Genomic DNA, 15,256 nt, shown 5'->3' on the forward strand with positions numbered 1-15,256 from the left:
ATAATAATAATAATAATAATAATAATAATAATAATAATAATAATAATTCCCCAAGTCATAAAACTGTCCTCCTTTAACTTGTTTTGCCTGGGTATTTTATAACAGCAATGGGAAAGAAAGACATATACACACACGCACACACTGTACCTTCCTAACGCAGAGCTGATTGTTGGCTCCCAGTATACCTTGGTTCTACTTTCTATCCACCTATGGCCGGCAGTACCAGGGTAAAGCAGTGCCTGTCTAGAGGCTAAGATACTGACATAGAAATCAGGGGATATTGATGGCAGTCCTGATGATGGATAAACTTTACTCTTGTTTAATATTAGTGATTAATATCGAAGGAAAGTTTACTGGCTTGCTTCAAAGACCACTGAATGAGGGGTTGTTAGCTTGGAGGTGGAGCCTGTGAGTAGGAAACAAAATGCTCTGAGTTCAATAATTCCTACTTACAATGATTAAGGATAAACACATTTATATATTCTGTGAGAAGAAAATAGAGCAGGAGTTTTAGTATTTAGGTGTACCTGTGTGAACTCCTTGTCTTTGTGTGAGTTACATTCATGCAGCAAGAGTGGATTCCAGAAGAGGGCGTCAGAGCCTCGGGAACTGAAGTCTCAGGTAGCTGTGAGCTGCTCAGTAATGTGTGCTGAGAACTGAACTCTGGTCCTCAGTGAGAGCAGCAAGTGCTCTTGACTGCTGAGTCAGTCCTCTCCCCAACCCACCCACAGGAGTGTGCTCTCATTGGAGGAGCAAGCAAGCCTGTTGTGTTTATGCCCTCTCTCCTTTGTGGAATTGATAGTGCTTGAGTTTTCAGGTGTGATACCACTTATACGTTAAAAAACAAGTAAGTAAGGATTTTTAAGAAGTCGATAGGCAGAATATTCTTACAAATCCATGCTTCTCTCTTGCCACTATTTTATGAAAATTTCCCTAAAAGAAGCTGGGCAGTAGAAATCCATCCCTCCAGTAAAGTTGTTCCCATGGCAGCGATTCCTGTAGAATGAGGGAAATCCCCTCAGTAGTGGGTGAACTGCCTCAGCTAAGAGAGACAGTAATTCTAGGTACCAGGATAAGACCACGAGAACCCAGAGATTGCAAACGGCTGCTAACTCCCAATAGTGGTTTGTTTAAAACCCATTTAATTCAAAACTCAGGAAGAGGCTGGTAGATTTTTATTTATTTATTTATTTATTTTCTTTGAGGTGTGGTCCATGAAGTCAGACAGACCCAGGGCTCTGAACCCTCTTACTACTGAATCTTCTGGCTTGGAGTTTCTTTCTGGTGAATGTAAAACTGACAACAGTTTCAATAAATGCCAGTAGTGAAAACTAAGTTTGACAACTGGAGATGAGCCTACCAGGCCCCCTTCATCTGTGACAGGAGAACTCATCCTAGTCTAGAATATTGTCCTTAAGGCAATTTCATGTTAGCAATAAAAGAATTGCATCATCCTTCATCCCACATTTAACCTGGTATTTGTTCTGTTATTAATTTAAAGGTGAGAAAGTAGCATTTTTGTGGGAATAGTAAAGTTAGAGAAAGCTGAGTGTTCTCATTTCTCTATAGGATGTTTCTGACATGCCTTGTAAGATTTTTTTCTGTACTTAAGATAATTATAATAAGAAAATTGTCTCAGCAAGAGCCAGCTCAAATGTCAGCAGCTATTGATGAGTTTTAGTAGCATTCAGAAACTTCACTTCTCAAGGTCCAACCCATGTCACTGAAAGCAATTGACTGCAATACTCAAAGTCCAGGAAGGAGGGAGAACTCCAAGTTTATGTATTAAGCAAAGTCACTTTCACAATGAGTTAATGGGAAAAGATATCTTCCAAGCCCGTGGGGTTCTTTGGTCCAAACAGTTTTTGCTCAACGTTTGGCACAGGTCTGCATGTAGGGCTCTGGGTGAAGAGAGAAAGCAAATAAACGTGACCTTTGAAAGGTTGGTATTTTTTCTGTGAAGCCAAAAGGTGTACAAATACACAAATATTAGTCCACTTTTATTTTGGTTTTGGAAAACTTCTCCCTGGCCTTCAGTCTCTCTGCGTATCATTCTTGGCATCATGGCAGCCCAGCTTGGCTCCTGCAGGCCTTACCATCTGTCTCACTGCTAAGAGGCCCCTTCACAGCAGTGTTCCTCTCAGCCAATGGGAAGGGAGGCCCTACTATTGGTTCTTTTTCTCTTCTTCCTCCTCCTGTTGATACTGTTTGTTAGGAAACTGCTCCCAAACCTCAGAACAGAATGGCTAGCTTTAGGTCAGCCAAGCCTAGTGGCTAATGGTGCTTGCTGCCCAAGCATGGCAATCTGAATTCAATCCCTGGGACCCATGGATGGGAGGAAGGAGAGAACCCACTCCACAGAGCTGTACTGTGACCTACATGAGCATGTGTTATGTGCACACAGAAGCACACCTGCAAACACACACACGAGATAAAATGTAAACATCTTATAGGGAAAGAGTGGAACATCTGTTTTCAGTCCATGTTGGTCACAGAAAAGGCTGAGGTCTGAGAGAAGGTCAAATTCCAAAGAGGATTGTGTCCTGCATTTTCTTCCATTGTGTTTCACCTTAGATGATTTGCGGCTTTCCTATTGGGCCCTTTGCTTTACATTAGTTTAATGAGGTCATCACTTTCACCTGCCTGACCAGCACCCTCAGTCCTTCCTGCATGCCTGTCCATCGTGCTGACATCTTCATAAAGCCACTTAAACCTTCACAGTAGCCTCACTTGCACCCTGGGAAATTGTTTCCATTTAAAAAAACAAAACGAAATGAGACAGCTCTTGCCCTTATCCCAAGGATTGTTTTGAAGTTCTCTACCCTTCCATCTATCAGATCCACCTTGACCTATGTCTCAGTACGTTTCAGAATGGCAAGTAAGATATCTATGTATCTCAAAACATATATAAATTCTCAGTTTTAAGATGAAGGTTGGAGAGCCAAAATATCTGGGCCCAGTGGGCCCTGCAGAGACCAATACTAAGGTCCAACTAAGGGCCATCCATGGGGAGAACCTAGACCCCTTGTTCAAAGAAAGCCCATTGGCTACTTAGTTTCCAAGTGGGTTCCCTAGTAAGGGGTGCAGGGGCTGTCTCTGACATGAACTCAGTGGCTGGCTCTTTGATCACCTTCCCCTGAGTGGGGAGGTACAGCCTTGTCAGGCCACAGAGGAAGATGATGCAGCCAGCCCTGATGAGACCTGATAAGCAAGGGTCAGATAGAAGGGGAGGAGGTCCTCCCCTATCAGGGGACTAAGGAAAGGGCATAGGGGAGAAGAGGAACAGTGGGTGGAACTGGGAGTGGAACTGGGGTGGAACAAGGGAGCGGGCTGCAGCAGGGATACAAAGTGAATAAATTGTAATAAGTATATAAATAAAATTAAATTTAAAAAAAGATGAAGGTTGATTGATGGGTGTCATGGCACATGCCTATAGCATTCGGGAGACAGAGGCAGAGAGGCAGACAGATCTCTGTAAGTTTGGGACAGGCATGGCTATGTAGTAAGATGCTATCTCCCTCTGCCCCACCATCAAAATAAGTGATCATCGACATGTCTCTGTGATTTCTTTATTCCTGGGTGTGTACACATATTCGAGCATCTTTGGAGGTCAGAGTTCGGCCTCTGGTATCATTCCTCAGTTACTGGCCACCTTGTTTCAGATAGGGACTCTTGCACTAGGACGTAGGGCTTCCTGATTGAGGCTTACTGCAAGGCTAGTCAGCTGGCCTGTGAACCTGATGGACCACCCCTGCTGGAGTGCCTGCCTGCTGTTGGTGTGCCTGATCGAACTCAACTTCTTCCTGGGTCTGCTAGAACTATCTCCCTAGCCCTCCACATTTTCCTAACAAGAAGTGTTGTCGAGGGCCAGGAACACCTAAGCTCCATGACCTAATACCCTCCCTTTCTCTCTCCTGTGAGGAATGGTTATGTGCTGACATTCTGCTTTGTCTTTGATAGCCAGACATATCCTTTTGAAACACAATAAAAGGACTGTTTTGTCATAGGAAAACGGTTTATCTACAAGAAACAGCTCTCCGTATCAGAATTCCAGTTTTGAATCATGACTTACTGATTGTTTTCTAATGAGTATGCCTCATCTTGAGTAGATTTTTGGGAAGCAGTGTAGTTGAATTGTTTACATGAATATCCTGGCATCAGACTGCTTAGGTTTAAAGTCAGTGAGTTTGTACGTAAATCAGTAGGTGATGATCTTAGGCAAAGTGCTTAATACTACTAAAACCCAGGCCTCCCACACATTAATATTCAGGGACTCAGTGAGTTTATACGTCAACATATGTACATGGGTGTGCATGTGCCTTACTGGGTTTACACTTTTCCCATCGTATCTGATTTTATCACCTACACAATGCCTGGTATAAAATAACAGAGCTGTAGGTGTTAGTTGCCCTACTATTGACTTTTGTTATTATAACACTCTGCAGGTGGACATAATCTCACCCTACAGGCGAGGTACCTGAAGCCAGCGGAGGTTATACTTTCCCAAGATTGTAGAGCTGAGAGTTCACAGCCAAGGTGTATGCTTAGGTTTCTTGTGCTGACCCCCAAGTCCTCCTGGTCACCCATGGAGTCTATTGGTGCCTCTTTATCTCCTCAGCATCGTCAGATGCCCATGGTTGGGTTGTTAGGAAAACCATGGCTACATACCCATGTAAAAGTTTATTTCCTGTTTTTTTTAAGTGTGTACAATTTTCATAGATGCTATTATATTGCACACATTTCTTGGCATGGATCTGTGTAAGTCTTGCTTCTTTGGGAAAGTCTATTGTACAAGCAAAATTTTTGTTTGGTTCTTTTTGCTGAGAGGAGAGTCTTCATGATGATGCTCTCAGGAGCATCTTGGCACTGTGGGTATGGCATAGACAAATGCTACAGATGACATAAATGGGCATTAGTTGTCCAGTGGACAAATTCTTGTGTGAAATGGCAAATAATAAATTTTTAAAACAGCTCATGGCGTATTTATCAGAATTCATGGCACCATCCCTGACAGGGGGTCTTTGAATGTCCTGGCACCTGCAGAAGCTGTTCGAATACATGCTGGCAAAGTAAGCATGCCGCATGTATTCAGCAGATGTTAGGACAAAAGTCGCTGTAAGAGACGTTCTCATTGTACCAGTGTATGGGGTAGATGGAAGCAGGAATGTGTTTTTTTGTTTCTTTTTCCTAGGCGATCGTATTTGTCTTCATGACATTTTCCTGGTTGTGTTTTTTTTCCTCTGACTTTGTATTGTTTCCTCCCACTTTAATGTGTGTTTATGTATCTATGTGTATTTGTATCTGTGTATGCAGTGTACACGTGGGCACACGTGTGCACGTGCATGTGGGAACCAGAGGCCAATGTCAAGTGTTCTCTGTCCCCCTCTATCTTACTGCTTTCGGGAGATATTGTCACTCACTGAGCCTAGTGTCTGTCCTGTTGGCTAGATTGGCTGGCCTTTGGACTCCAAGGCCCCTTCTCTCTGCCACCTCCCCCAGAGTTAAAGAGGAATGACCTTGCCTGACTTTTATGTGGTACTGGGGAATCCTAATGGAGGTCCTTGTGCTTACATGCATGTATTTTACCCATTGAGCTACCTCATGAGTTCCTTCCCCACTCTTCATAATGTCCCTTCTGTAGTCTTTTTAGTTCATGTGTGTGTGTGTATGTTTGTGTGTGTGTAATTCTGTGTATATGTGTGTGAGAGTGTGTGTGTGTGTGTGTGTGTGTGTGTGTGTGTGTGTGTGTGTGGTCAACCCCTGGTATTGTTCCTCTGGAGACTCTCAGCCTTGTATTTTGTGAAACCTGAGACTCACAGGTTGGCATAGGATGGCTAGACAATCATCACAGATCCTTGGGGATCTTCCTGTCTCTGTTTTCCAGTGCTGGGATTTCAAGCATATATTACCACAGTGTCTGGCTTTTTAAAAATCGGTATAGGGGATCAAACTCATATTTTTAAGCTTGTGTGGCAAATGCTTTATGGGCCGGGCTATTTGCACAATTTCAAAGGCAATTTTTTTCCTTCCTGTTCAAGTTTCAGTGCAGTTTTGCACTTTACTTTAAAACCTCTGTTCTTTTCTTTAATAATGAGTAGTTAATAGCAGGAAGCCGACTCAGGGATGGGATTCCAGTTTGAGCAGACACTCTTGTCAAGATGTCTTATTATTTGCATTGGTCCTAACAAACTAGAGCCATCTTTGCAGGGGTGAATTATGAGTGGATGTTTGGGATCAACTTTTATTCATGGAACGGATAATTGCCTAACAGGAAGCTTTCCCCTTAAATGATCATATAAACTTAACCAGGATCCTTCATATGTACCGCAATAGTCCTGACTCAAAAGAACTATACACCCCTTTTTTCCATGGTAGCTAATTATTTCTAGAATCAAAAGGAGTCAGTCTTTAATTCTTGATAGACAGTGATTGCATTTTAATTTGAGAACATATTTAAAACAGCTGGCTACTGGTCATGTAGGTATTCCATGGTCATCAGCCTGTTGTTGATGTGCTTTGGTTAATATAACCTTTCTGCTTTTCTTCTTCCAGCCGTTCCATTTCCGCCAAGTCACCGGCTGACAGCAAAGGAAGTGTTTGATAATGACGGGAAACCTCGAGTGGATATCTTAAAAGCACATCTCATGAAGGAGGGCAGGCTGGAAGAAAGTGTCGCATTGAGAATAATAACAGAGGGCGCTTCGATTCTTCGACAGGAAAAAAACTTGCTGGATATTGATGCCCCTGTCACAGGTAAGGGCCCAAGCATGGAGGCCGTGCTATACCAACCACTGTATCGAATAGTAAACCTAAGGTCTTACCCGCTGGTGGGCTTTCAGACCTTTTGTACACACCATCTGCTGTTACCATTGAATCTGTGCATTAAGGGATTATGGATATAGGTCGTGCATAAAAACATTTTTATTGTCACTACAACAGAATTGTTGTGATCTCAGAAAAGACGCCCAACAGTGCTGGTACAGATACTCTTAATATAACTGATTGACAGGGTTTTGTCAGAAACCTTCCCACAAGGCAAGGTTAGAGGCGTGTCCTCAGCCTTCCACAGAGGTGGAGGCCATGTCCAAGTGAAACAGAATTAATGATGCTCTTTCAAGGATGGTCTCCCAGCTTCATTCTCTCATCAGCATCTGGGGACTTGTTAAAATGTAGATTCTCCGGCTCCACCCTGCAACTACAGGGGTCGGGCCCAGCAATCTGTGTTTTGATGACATCCTCTGAGATGTGGTGCTCCACATTAACTTGTAAGAAGCTGTGACTCAAGGAAGTAGCCAGCTTGGCCGCCTTCCCATGGCATTTTGGGACTAGGGTTTACTTCTTTAATGCTTTTGTTCTGTCACTTTTCTTAGAAAGGTAAATATGTTGTTCTAAGTATTCTACTCTTGTGTTATAAAAATTAAATCTCATTATAAGAGGAGCATCTCATAACCAGAGAATTTAATCTACTGTTTATGGAGTTTTCTGAGAGGGTAGGCTTTTACTTTCAGTGGAGCTAAAAATGTTTATTTAAAAAAAATATTTTGAGTTTGGCAAGGGGAAACATTTAAATGGAGACTATTTGAAAGAAAGGAGACATTGAAAGTTTTTTTTATATTCACTGTGTTTTTCATGTGCTGAGCATTCATATGCTTATGCTATTGTTCTCCAAGTACATTTTTTAATATATTAGTCGAGTGATGAGATTCCTTGAGCAGAATAAACCTTTGCTGACTGAAAAATCCTTAAGGATTCCTACTCCAAAGAAGTTGATACTATCCATAGTTTATTTTTGGTTAATAATTTCAGTACGGCCGGAGGTTAGGGTCAGATAACAGAAGCCATTGGTTCTATTGGATTCAGTCTGTATTGCTCCATTGTCACCAAACCAAACCATCTACCTACCCTTTGTACATCAGACTGAGCCCTAGTTTTCATATTACCAGATGGAGTCCTTTGTTATCTCCTGCTCATGACATCAGGACATGATAGTACTTCTCTTTCTTCAATACCGAACCCTAAACATAAAATGAAATAAAATTAGTATTTTAATACGAGTCAAGAATCCGCACTAGCAAAATTACCTTAAATTTTAATTATTATTGCCTTCTTATATTAGTTATAATGTGTAAGCATTAGATAATATTGTTATGATTAAGTTTGTTTCCTATAAAATAAATGACATATTAGGTTTATTATTTTTTTGCCTTTCACATGATAATGTACAGCTTGCAATGAAGATTTTGTGTTAAATTCACTAATGAGTCCAGCAGGCATTAATGGAGGTGATAATTACACCTAAAAATAAACATTTAAAATAAATGTTTAGGGTAATATGTTTTCTAGAATGGCTCAGTCATAGCCACTGTTTGGTTTGATGATCCCAGAAGAAAATGCAAGAGTATTATGGAAGAACCAGGCTCATGAAGCTTTATTCCTGAGCTAAATCCTGTGTGTAGTCTAAGGACTGGTCACTCCTTGATTCCATAAAGAATATACCTGGCTCCTCTAGAAAGAGTCCAGATGACATTTTAACAAATTTTCAGGACATAGATATGAAGATGTTTGAATATCATGACTCAAGAGAAGTTACCTAGGTTTGCTGGGGTCACTACTCTGTTTTGCTGTGAATATAAAGATATAAATAATAGTGGCAAAGAGAATGGGCAAAATGTTACGTAATGTTTAAGTAAAGGGGACAAAGCCTTTCTTCTGTCTCTGCTTCTGTACAAAAATATCCAAATCCAACTCATGTATAAGCAGCAGAAATCTTATTTCTCACAATACCAGTGCCAAAGAAGGTCAAGATCATGGTGATGGCAGATTTAACGTCTCCTCTAAACCTGCTCCCTGTTCACAGACAATGGCTTCTCCTGTGTTCTTGTATGGGAGAGGCTTGAGGGAAGGTGGCCTCAGTCTATAGACATTGATTTCATTTACAAGGGCTGTACAGTGCCATTCATGCACCCTTCCAGAGTCTCTCATATTGAGTATTAGATTTCAACACAGGAATCTGGGGGCGACCTAAGTGTTCAGACCACAGCAGCTACAGTAAGGAACAAACGCCAACCATGACTTTGTGAACACTGGAAAAGAAAAGCGGGCAGACTGATCAAGAAAATGGAGAGGCTTTTCTTTGTGTTTGGATTAAAAGGTTGCTAACAGTCATTTGGAATCTAGAATCCTGCCATATCTGAAGCTTTCTGAGAAACAGGTGACCATTCAAATATTCAAGAAACCACAACATGCCAGTATTCAGATTTTTGGATTAGGGATATTCAACCTGTAAAATCTCTTCAAATACTAAGTCCAGGAAGCATCTCCTATCAAGCCTAAGGGGTTCTGAGCGTTGGCCAAAGACCTTGGTCATGTTTTATATGACGTGTGGTTGCTATATTCTGAGATTTTACCTTTTTTGGACTGCTGAGCCTGGTAGATGGTATTTATATTTTAACTTGGAGTTTATTTGTTTGAATAATTGAATCAGCAAAGTTACATTTAGTTTATACTTGAAAATTTTCATGATAAATTATTCTTTATATAGTTCTGATTTCCACACTTAAAAGACAGCTTGTAAAAGAAGTCAGAGAAGGAGGGAGAGAATAAAAGGAAGAGTTTGGCAAAGATCACGTATTGGGAAGCTGTGAGGAAAGATGAAGGGGCTATATATATATATTTTGGTGAGATAAAGGCCTGAAACCTGACCTTAGGTTCTCTGTTTATCATCGTCCTTATGTTCATATATATGTGATTTTGCAGTGTGGGTTTTTCACATGTTTTTGAGTACATGTATGCACATGTGTATAATTCCACATTAAGTACAGAAGATCACCAAGAACTCAAAACAAAGAAAATGGCTTATATTGTATTTGCAGATGTTTGCTGGTCTTTAGCTTCCTCAAGGCTCTTTTGGACTTTTATTAATAAAATATTTTTGTGTATGGCCAAGTGATCCTGAGATCTGCTACACTTTTTGAGGTGAACCTGAGAACTACTGTCTTGGTTATTGGCAATCTGGATATTCATCCCTTTGTAGTTTTTCCTTTTTTTAATGTTTAAATATGCCAAGTCTTCCCCTTCTAGTGTTCACAAAATACTGCAACATTTGTGATTATTTGGTATTTCTTCATTTAAAAGGTTGCACACTTTATTTTGAAGATGTCAGAAGTGGCAGGAGGCTTCCTGCTCCACCTTTAGAAGGAAGTAGAGTGGAGCCCCTTGGAATGGCGACCTAGGAAAGCAAGCAGGCTTTCCTCTCTGCTTTTTCAAGCTAGACAAGGGGGTGAGGATCATGAACAAAGCCCTGCTCTTCTTCCTAAATTAAATTGTCTAATTAGAATGGAAATTCTAATTCTAAAGGTACATTTTGAAGAGCATATTTTCCAGTCAGAGGTGTGTGAGGAAGAATTTTTATTTTCACTTTCTTCTGAAAGTTGGGCTGTTTTATCCTTGTTCCTTTGCAAATGTATATGTGATACTTTTTTAAAAAATATATTGTAGGCAGATATTAGTGAGACTACTCAGCTTAGTAATTCGGTGTAATAGATACTTACTGGCGTATACCTCTGGTAGAGATGCTGTGAGATATGCACTTGTGGATAAGGCCTGATCGCTACCCTCCGAGGACATAGTCTATAGCAAGAAAGAGTGTTTGCCCAAAGGCACATCAAAGCACTGATTAAACTAAACCACGGCTAACTCAAGTATAGCTGACCCAAGTCCCAAACTCGTTTTTATCTTCTCAATAGCAGTAGTGTCTACTGATTATCTGAGCTTAAAATAACAGTAATAACTGGGACCCACGCTGTGCTAGATCTAAGCAGGACCTTGTTAAGATAGGTAGGACCGTGGGGGTGTCACTTTCACCTCAGGGCCTAGCTAAGAAGCACACCACATGTGTACTTTGTTAAAGTGCTGGTGGCGGAGATCTCTGTTGTGGTCACCAGAAAAAAAGAGGAATGTAGGCAGGTTATCAGATGTTTGAATTGCTCCTTGTGTAGTTTTGCTGCATGAAAAAGCTGTGGAAGAGCCTTCTGGGTAGCAAATAACAATATAAATTGACGCGGCTTTTTTGTTGTTGTTTTGTTCTGTATGGTGGCAAGGCATGTTTGTGGAAACCTGGTGTGGACAAGGGACGGAGGGGTGGAATGATCTGGGCCAGTACTGTTGTATCAGCAGCAGGAAGGAGGCCAGGAGGTGGGTTGGAACAGGGAGGTACTTGATGAAGTTCATAGCTAGGTTAGCATACCAGATGGAATGAGAAGGGTGCGTAGGGAAGAGCTATTGGGAAAGCATGGTCAGAAACCCTTCCTATTCTTCCCAGCGAGCCCTGATTTTGGCAGAGAAGGGAGCACGGCTCTGATTTTTTTAATTACTGGGCCTTTTTAAAGAGTGACTATTTATCTCGACTTTGTTTCAGTTTGTGTTTTAAAAACAAGTATATATAAACAGCAACTTGATGGGGGAAAGATCATTCATGCAGAGACCCTGTGCACTGCGTTTCTCCCTGAAGGTCTTAACTTTCTCGATTTCCCTTTGGCTTAGCAGAGTACTCTCTGGCTCTCTGAGAGGAGAGGCAGAGCTGGAGCCGGAGCTTCCGTAGTGAGATTCAGAGCCCCGGTTTCTGCTTTCTGGGCTGAGGGGGATAGGCTGGTATCATCTGGGAGAGCTGCTAATCTCTCTGGTTTGCCTGCTTCCTGCAGTGGGGGAATTTGTCCCTGGTGCCGCGCAGGATTCCCTCAGTGGCTAGGACTGCCATTTAGCACGTCAGGCAGTTGCCAGGAGAACCCTCTGGCTTTGTTCCTGGATGCGAGAGTGGACCTGGGGCCAAGTTTAAGGTCACGCTATCCCTTCCCTTGAAGCAGCTGACGTCAATTAGAATTCCCCTTGCCTGGGACTCTGGGGAGAGCTAAGTAGGGATTGGATTCCTAGTAGGACCTAAAAGATCACTGTTTATTCTTTTCCTACTATCGTTTGTCGCCGTGAAGCAGTATGGACTTGGTTTACATGGGGACAGACTATTACCTTGGGGCCCTCTGCCCATTTGCAGTTTCAGAGGCCAGATTTTCAGGGCTCTCTCGGCAGCTCTAAGCCTGCCCTCGGTGTCTGGACCAGTGTAGGCAAGTCAGTGTACTTCTGACCTGGCCTGTGGGAGCAACACACCCACGCACGCACGCACGCACGCACGTACGCACACAGGCACACACACACGCATGCTAGCCTCATGGTAATGGTATTTTGCTCATTCTTTTCACCCCTTGGTCTTGCACGTTTGACCTTCTGTTGAACAAATGAGAAGGTACTGAAAAAACCATGGATATCATTTCCAAAATAGGGTGATTCTGGATCAGAATCACCCCCTGGTCCTCATACAGTACATGGTTTGAGAGGTCTAGAGCATGGTGGAACAGACTTTGAGCATCTGAGGAACTCCTGGGTCATAATGATGCTCTTGATAAGTAGTTGCATTATGGGACCCAGTTTAATACAAGGGCTAGGGTCTCATAGCCAAAGACCTTGATCTGCCCAGGCTCTGGTCTGTATGACTCAGAATTCACAGTCATCCTGCACTGTGGGTGCTTTTCACTTCAGAATAGCTTTAGTGTAAACCCTCAGCTAATTTAGACATAGTAAATTATAATAAGAGCCTAATGGAACCATATGGGAACCTCAGGGTGTATATTTCTGTGTATAATTTCTGTATATGTCAGTCATTTCAATATTTAAACAGCAGTTAAATAGCAATAATTTAAGCAGCAGATATCGTTTTATTTTTTTTCCCCATTTCTTTTCTGAATTTTCCTTCCTGAATTTATTAATCTTGGTCTTAATGCAGTAATATAAAAGTTTGAAATACTATATAAATTAAATATGTAAATTAGTCAGAAATCATTTCTGACTTTTAAAAAGGTGTTATTAGCTTTTTAAGTGTGTGTGGGTCTATATGAATAAGAGCCACCATTATGCAGGAACCTACAGAGGCCAGAAAGGATGTCAGATCCCTTGGACCTGGAGTTATAGGGCCACCGAATGGGGCCTTCTGGATGAACAGAGTACTCCTGACTCCCTGATGTGGGCAAATCAAACACGTTAACCCTTTTTTATACCCTGACCTAGCACATAGGCCTCACCCTAAAGTGCTCTATCTGCCCCTGAGAGAAATGGAAGTTCTCCACCCAGAAGCTGAGTTCCAGGCTCTTGCCAAAATCCAGACTCATGCTGATATATAGCAGAGAAAGATATATACATATATGCATTAATTCATATATATGGGTATATGTTATGTATAACACAAACATATATACATGTAATATGTACATGTAATGTGTATGTGTGTGTGTTACTCTATAGGCTTGGATTCAAACGTGAATCCTGGTTTTGTCTTTCTGAGTTTAGGCCACCTTACTCAATGATCTTCTTTATAGAATAACTGCTAACATGATCATTTTATTTATGTTACCTTTCTTGTCAGGATCAATATTTTTTCTTGTATTCAAGATAGTATTTTTCTTTAAAAAGAAAGTGCTATTTTTGTTTCTATTTGGATTTTATGATCGGTGTTGGAAATTATAATATTTAAAACTCCATTTGGGGGCCTGTGAGATGGCTCAGCAGATAAGCAATCTTTCAGAATGGCTGCCTGAGTTCAGTCCCTGGGTTTCATGTGATGAAAGGAGAGAACCCACTCTCAAATGTTGTCCTCTGTATAAAGAAAATAAGCTTAAATTAATAAAAATAAAAAAAAAAGGTCCTCTGAGCTCCTCCATATGCTCCAACACAAACACACATGCACAGGCATAAATAAATAACAGAGTAAAAATTATACAAATGTATCTGAAATTCATGGACCTAATCCCACTTTACATGGAGTCACTAAGGCTGGCCTGTGGTTGTGCCATCTGATCTAAGATGCCATCTGGTGGCTTGCACATGGCAGGTCTAGCTGGGCCTCATGTGAGCATCAGAAGCCTATGTCTCTTATGCTTATGAAGGAGAACTGATTGAAATCATGTGCAAAGTCATTTGTTTTTCCTTTTCAAACAAAGGAGCTCTTGACTATTCCTTTCTACTTTCTCAGAATGACAGACACATTTGCTTTGATGCTCTGTAATGTGATAATCTGATTCTTTAATTTAAAGCAAAGTTAAATAGAACAAAACATAATTGGGCTGTGTCCATTTTGCTATTCTACACAGCATCTCCTCTGACCAACGGACTCACTTCCTAGACAAAGAAGTGCTGCCAAAGGCTCGTGTTCATAGTGTGACCAAGTATGCTTCCATCCTAAAACAGCCTGCTTGATAGAAAGGTGGGATGGCCTTTTATGTCATAGCTAATATTCCAATTGGTTGGCAGTAGCCCGGAAGAGCAGCCATGCTCAGACGTGGTGTGGATATGTTGAATCTCCTTGTTTGTCCAGTTATGTATGTTTTCACATAGTTTTTACAAGGTAAGGTTTGAGTGAGTATTTGGATAGCCTATGATAAATGAGTGATTATCAGATAATCACAGCCCCCAAACAAAGGCTTCATTTGGTTGAAATTCTTTTCAGCATGTTTTAAACATTAGTGGCTAGTGGATTTAAAGGAGGGCCTTAGCTTAATTTTTAGCTTATTAAATATATATCATAACTAGATGAAAGTTAGCAAATTGTCTTCATTATTGATATAAAATACCCCTTCAAGTTGAGACTCTCAACTAAGGAATCACTAAAATTTTTCTTTTTACTTTCTTTTGCAAAACAATTTGTAGCCAGTTAATTTTTTTTTTATTGTAGACATAACCTAACACATAGATTGTTTTTCTTCTCTCACCTTTGCCTATTCTAGTATTCACACATTCAAGTGTTCACACATTAAACTGGTCTAAACAGTTCATGCATGTATTTGTTTTTAACTAGAGTATGGTGGGGTCAGACTAAGATGTGAAATTCCATCCCTGTAGTGCAGTCACCTGTTGTGTATTGGCTAATGACAGCCTGAGACTGTATTTTCACTCTGCCCGACATGGCATCTGGGTAAGTCAGTGATGATTGTTCTACTCCTCTAGCTGCTGGCAGTAAACCACCAGGCAAGTTATTTCCTCTGTCTGCTTTCTACTCCACTTGATCAAGAGCTTCCCCACACTAGAAGCTTAGGTTCAGTGAAGCAAGCTGCGGCAGAGAAGGAGTAAATGCTCCAACAGCAGCTTCTTTCTTACTGTTGGAGCTGTTTTCTCCTGGTTCTTGCCTTTGCTCTGTAATGGAAATGACAGCCTGTAG

At 41.2% G+C, this 15,256-nt stretch overlaps 1 protein-coding gene across 2 annotated transcripts in view; it reads left to right on the top strand.

Annotated features, from left to right (window-relative positions):
• Ppp3ca (protein phosphatase 3 catalytic subunit alpha) overlaps positions 1-15,256 on the top strand; it is a 288,024-nt gene that overhangs the window by 134,078 nt on the left and 138,690 nt on the right. For both annotated transcript variants that reach the window (XM_055628085.1, XM_055628086.1), the window contains exon 2: positions 6,553-6,753. In XM_055628085.1, coding sequence (XP_055484060.1) covers positions 6,553-6,753 — 201 coding nt within the window. The remainder of the gene's footprint in view (positions 1-6,552; positions 6,754-15,256) is intronic.

This window comes from Psammomys obesus, unplaced genomic scaffold (assembly GCF_907164565.1).
Source record: "Psammomys obesus unplaced genomic scaffold, mPsaObe1.curated_primary_1811, whole genome shotgun sequence".
In the NCBI taxonomy this organism is placed as follows: Eukaryota; Metazoa; Chordata; class Mammalia; order Rodentia; family Muridae; genus Psammomys; species Psammomys obesus.